Source organism: Acanthisitta chloris, unplaced genomic scaffold (assembly GCF_000695815.1).
Source record: "Acanthisitta chloris isolate BGI_N310 unplaced genomic scaffold, ASM69581v1 Scaffold45942, whole genome shotgun sequence".
Classification (NCBI taxonomy): domain Eukaryota; kingdom Metazoa; phylum Chordata; class Aves; order Passeriformes; family Acanthisittidae; genus Acanthisitta; species Acanthisitta chloris.
The window spans coordinates 4,924-9,814 of record NW_008659608.1 but is presented as its reverse complement, the minus strand read 5'-3'; the positions used below and the strand labels follow the sequence as shown (position 1 = coordinate 9,814).

General features: G+C 42.2%; 1 protein-coding gene across 1 annotated transcript; it reads left to right on the top strand.

Moving 5' to 3' along the window:
• The first annotated feature begins 1,829 nt into the window (after positions 1 to 1,829).
• On the top strand, positions 1,830 to 3,271 carry ZBTB43 (zinc finger and BTB domain containing 43). The gene has a single exon (XM_009069434.1). It carries the CDS (start codon positions 1,830 to 1,832, stop codon positions 3,222 to 3,224), a length of 1,395 nt encoding a protein of 464 aa, XP_009067682.1. The 3' UTR covers positions 3,225 to 3,271.
• The last annotated feature ends 1,620 nt before the right edge of the window (positions 3,272 to 4,891 follow it).

Below are 4,891 nucleotides of genomic sequence, written 5' to 3'. Positions count from 1 at the left end.
TCCGCCACAGAGCGCCGTGCCGCCCGCGGCGGCGCTCGGAGGTGTCGGCGATCTGTGCCGTCAGGTCTGACCCTCGGGGGAGGGGAAGTAGCGCCTTGCCAGAGCTCCGCGCAAGTAATTGTATTTTCAGGCAAATAATCTGTGCCTAATGTGCCACTGAGTGTGCGGCATGAAGGGTAATTTTTTTGTTTACTAGTTGAAACAGAAAGACTTTGTTTTTCATGTGTATAAGGTAAAGAAAAGCCAGAAACAGAACAGGTTGTAGAAGGAGGAAGTGAAGGCCCTTTGGTTTATGGATGTGTGGCTTTACTAATAGAAAATATATTAGTTGCCTTTTAATGGATCTGGTTCTCACGAGAACAGAAGCCTGGTCCCACCGGGAGGTGTTCCTGTGGTGACATGCTGAGTCCTTGCTGAAGGATGGCAGTACAGATCAGCAGCAGTGATTCAAGTTCTGCAGGCAGCTGTCTTTAAACTGCAGTCGAACACCCCTGAAGGCTTATCCCTCTTGTAAGCAAGCACTGAAAGACAGAATCTTGAGTCTGAGAACAGTCTGAAGGGAGGCAAGGAACTGCATCTGCATTAAAAAAACAGAGTTGTTAAAAAAGTGTAGGCATACACAAGGTATAAGATAACTCAAAATACTTAAATAATTGTCAGGTTGTTTAAGCAAAGTGGTAAGGAAAATTGCCAGTTGAAATGGCAGGCACAGTCTTCTGTTGCTCTGTGGAAAAGTGTCATTAGCTGATCCTGCTGCCTTCAGCTCACACACCAAAGGGAGAAACTGCACAAGTTTAAGCTACTTGAGCAGTTCATGTTGGTCTTTTGAGTTGCATTTAAATTTCTGTCATTTCTGATGATAGTAACATGCAAATTTATCTCAAATTCACTTTAAAATTACAGGTGTGCATTTGAAGCAGTTGTTTTACTGCTTCAAAGGCTGTTAACTTTGTAATGAGATGTCTGGGTGGTGTGGGAATCTGGGAGCTTCCAGCTGAGGCCCTGGCACGTAGTTGTTGGTATGCTACAAACATACAGGGTTCAGGCAGGAGCAGTTCTGCACAGCAGACATATCCCTTCACTGACTGACACATTCTTTAAGAGTAATGCTGTGATAGCATCCCAATAAGCTCAGAATTAAAAGATGAGTTTATAGTCCTGCAACTGTACAAGCTGTTGCTTCTGCACCTTTCAGTTAATAAAAGGACAGGGTGTGTCACCAGAAGGGACATCAGCTTCACTCAGGGGATTCTGCCTGTGTGAGTGGGTGCAGTTGCTTTGGAAAACTGCATCTAAAGTGAAATATTCATGAGTACAATTGGTGTTTATTGGGGGATCAGTGAAATAATTTTGTTGGCAGTTGAAATGCACAATCTTTAATTTGCTGTTATAAAGTCAGGGGCACGCTGGAGTTAGAAGTCTACTGCTGTAATTCCGTGAAATAACTGGGTTTGGTATCCTAAACTCATGCTTGAAATACTCAGTCTATCCCAACTGGATAACATACTGTTTGTAGCCTCAGCTGTAGATGGTGAGTCTTCTTGGAGAGAAGAAACACAAGAAAATGGAGAGAAGAAACACAAGAAAATGTGCTGGCATAGCAGTCTGGGGCCTTAGCACAGCTTTCAGAAGAGAGAGAAATTAGATGGGCTAAGAGAAATACAGATACAGCAGTGACATACGAGTCCAGAAAATGTTGGATTGAGTTCCACGTGAGTCAAAGAAAAAAGAGTGGAAGGAAATGGAAAGGTCAGGGTTTGACTGAGCAGAATTTCTGACTTTTTTCTATGATTTTTTTTCTTGCAGCTCGACACTAAATTTGTAATGAAATGGAGTCTGGGTCAAGCTCCTTTCGAGTGGAATTTCCAGACTTTTCTAGCACCATTTTGCAGAAGTTAAACCAACAGCGCCAGCAAGGACAGTTATGTGATGTGTCCATCGTGGTTCAGGGCCATCTCTTCAGAGCCCATAAAGCTGTGCTTGCAGCCAGTTCTCCTTACTTCTGTGATCAGGTTCTGCTAAAAAACAGCAGGCGAATAGTCCTCCCTGATGTGATGAATCCCAGAGTGTTTGAAAACATTCTTCTGTCTACCTATACAGGCCGGCTGGTAATGCCAGCACCAGAAATTGTTAGTTACCTGACAGCAGCAAGCTTCCTTCAAATGTGGCATGTCGTGGATAAGTGCACCGAAGTGCTCGAGGGGAACCCAACAGTTCTGTGTCAGAAGATGAATCATGGCAGTGACCATCAGTCCCCAAGCAGTAGTAGTTACAATGGCCTTGTTGAAACTTTTGAGCTTGGCTCTGGGGGACAGACAGAATTCCACAAAGTGCAGGAGTTAAGGGATGGCGAAAATGAAGAAGAGAGCTCTAAAGATGAACTCTCGTGTCAGCTGACAGAACACGAGTACCTTCCCAGTAACTCTTCCACGGAACACGATAGACTTAGTACTGGAATGACCAGTCAGGATGGGGAAGAAGGAACTAGTGATAGTGCGGAGTACCAGTATACCAGACCAATATACAGCAAACCCAGCATCATGTCTCACAAGCGGTGGATCCACGTGAAACCAGAAAGGTTTGAACAAGACTGTGAAGGTGTTGATAATCCTTATGATGAGCACCAAGTTTCTGAATCCATGAATACCATCCAGGCAGATCATTCAATCCAGTCTTCAGGTGTTGAAGACTTCCATATAGGTGACAAAAAGATGGAAGCAGAATTTGATGAACAGGCAGATGAAAGTAATTATGATGAACAAGTTGACTTCTATGGCTCGTCAATGGAAGAATTTTCTGGCGAAAGGGCAGATGGAAATTTAAGCGCTCACAGACAGGATCTGATGATAGCAGCAGGCTATGGTGAAGGCATTGAAATCGCTGCTGGGATTAAGGAAGAAACATCTCTCACCGGATTCTCCCATGCTGACAAGCTCTATCCTTGTCAGTGTGGAAAAAGCTTTACCCACAAAAGTCAAAGAGATCGGCATATGAGTATGCACCTTGGTCTTCGACCTTACGGCTGTGGTGTGTGTGGTAAGAAATTCAAAATGAAACACCATCTTGTGGGCCATATGAAAATTCACACAGGTATAAAACCATACGAGTGTAACATCTGTGGGAAAAGATTTATGTGGCGGGACAGTTTTCATCGGCATGTGACCTCTTGTACCAAGTCCTATCAAGCTTCTAAAGCTGAGCAGAGTACTACTGAGATGAACTAAGACATTAGTGCTTACATTTGTTTAGTAGAGTAAGAAAAATAAACTAATTATGCAAATAGTGTCTGGTACTTGCTATTGTACGTTCTCGAAAACCCAAGTTTTAATGATCGTGCTGGTGTAAACAGATAAACTTAACTTTGCTTTCCACAGCATTACTCCAGGTGTTCAGTGGGTGAGGTGCAAATGGTTAATCTGAAAGTGCTTGCAAAATGAGGTCTGACACTGACTGTAAACCCAGCAGTATTCAGAAGCCCTCCTGTATTTCTAGGTCATCTAAATTCACAATAAAAACTTAGCTCTAAGCTGACAAAAATCCTGAAAATACTTAGGTGAAGCAGAAGTTCAGGCAGCCCTGCTTAATGGAATAGAAAACCGAGATGACCAAATCGGGTTATATGGTTCACTTTTTAATGAGAAAAACTAACAGAATTCCACCTCAGACTGAAGGCTGCCAGCATACTAAACATGCATTGTTAGGTAGTGTTAGATACCATTAGGTACCACTGCCTTAAGGGTGGTTTGGCTTTCCTTTGTTGGTCTTCCAGCATCTGAAGGGGCCTACAGGGAAGCTGGAGGGGAATTCTTCGTTAGGAACTAGTGATAGAACAAGGAGTAACGAGTATAAATTGAATGAGGGAAATTTAAGTTAGATATTAGGAAAAAATCTTTTACTGTGACACTGGTAAGAGACTGGCACAGGTTGCCCAGGGAGGCTGTGAATGCCCCAACCCTGGCAGTGTTCATTCCAGGTTGGATAAGGCCTTGATCAACCTGCTCTGGTGGGAGGTGTCCCCCAGGGCAGCGATGGGTTGGGACTACATGGTCTTCAAGGTCCATTCCAACCTCTTAACATTCTATAATTCTGCGGGGTTTTAATCCATCTTCAGTGAAACAAGTGTCTAATTTTGTGCTGATTTCTATTTAGTCTGTAAAGTATTTATATATAGTTTATCATTATATAAACTTCAGTATGTATTAAGTATGATTTATCCTTGCTCCTCTGGGGTATAATGCTATATGACTCTTGATTTCACTAGATTTTAATTGCTACATCGTGAGAGCTTCTAGAAGTGTGTGTAATAAGCATGTCTTGTCACAAACAAGAAACGATGTAACATTTGGAACTTACTCAAAATAATCAAACATTCAAGCTATAGTTTTCTGTTCAAATTTTTGTGCCGTGCTACAGTAGCAAGTACCAAACTCTGGGTTCATTAAATGACTTTTTATTGGTACAAAAAACTTCTTTGAGAACTTCTAACTAGTTGTAGAAGCCTGCTTTAGGAAAATTATGTAGTCATTGATAGGTATTTATACTTTTAATTCTTTACTTTTTGAATATTAAGAACTATAATACAGATTCTTGGTACTGAACTACTGTGACTGGTGAGGTGTGATCACAAGCAGACAAGAGTTGTTTACCTCTTCAAATGAAGTTGCTTGTGAAGAAAAGTAGGAAGTATGTGATTTGGATCTTTTAATGGTACTGCAGAACATGGTACCATGCTTGTGTCCAAAATTGGGATTTTTGTTGGGAAAGTGGCACTTGGGCTTCGTCAGAATGAGGATCTAGATGTGGGGCTCTCATTCTCGGAGAGGGGTGGAGGATTGTGTAGTTCTGAGAGATGCTGCCAGCTCTGCAATTAACCCTTCTTAGTAGCTCACTG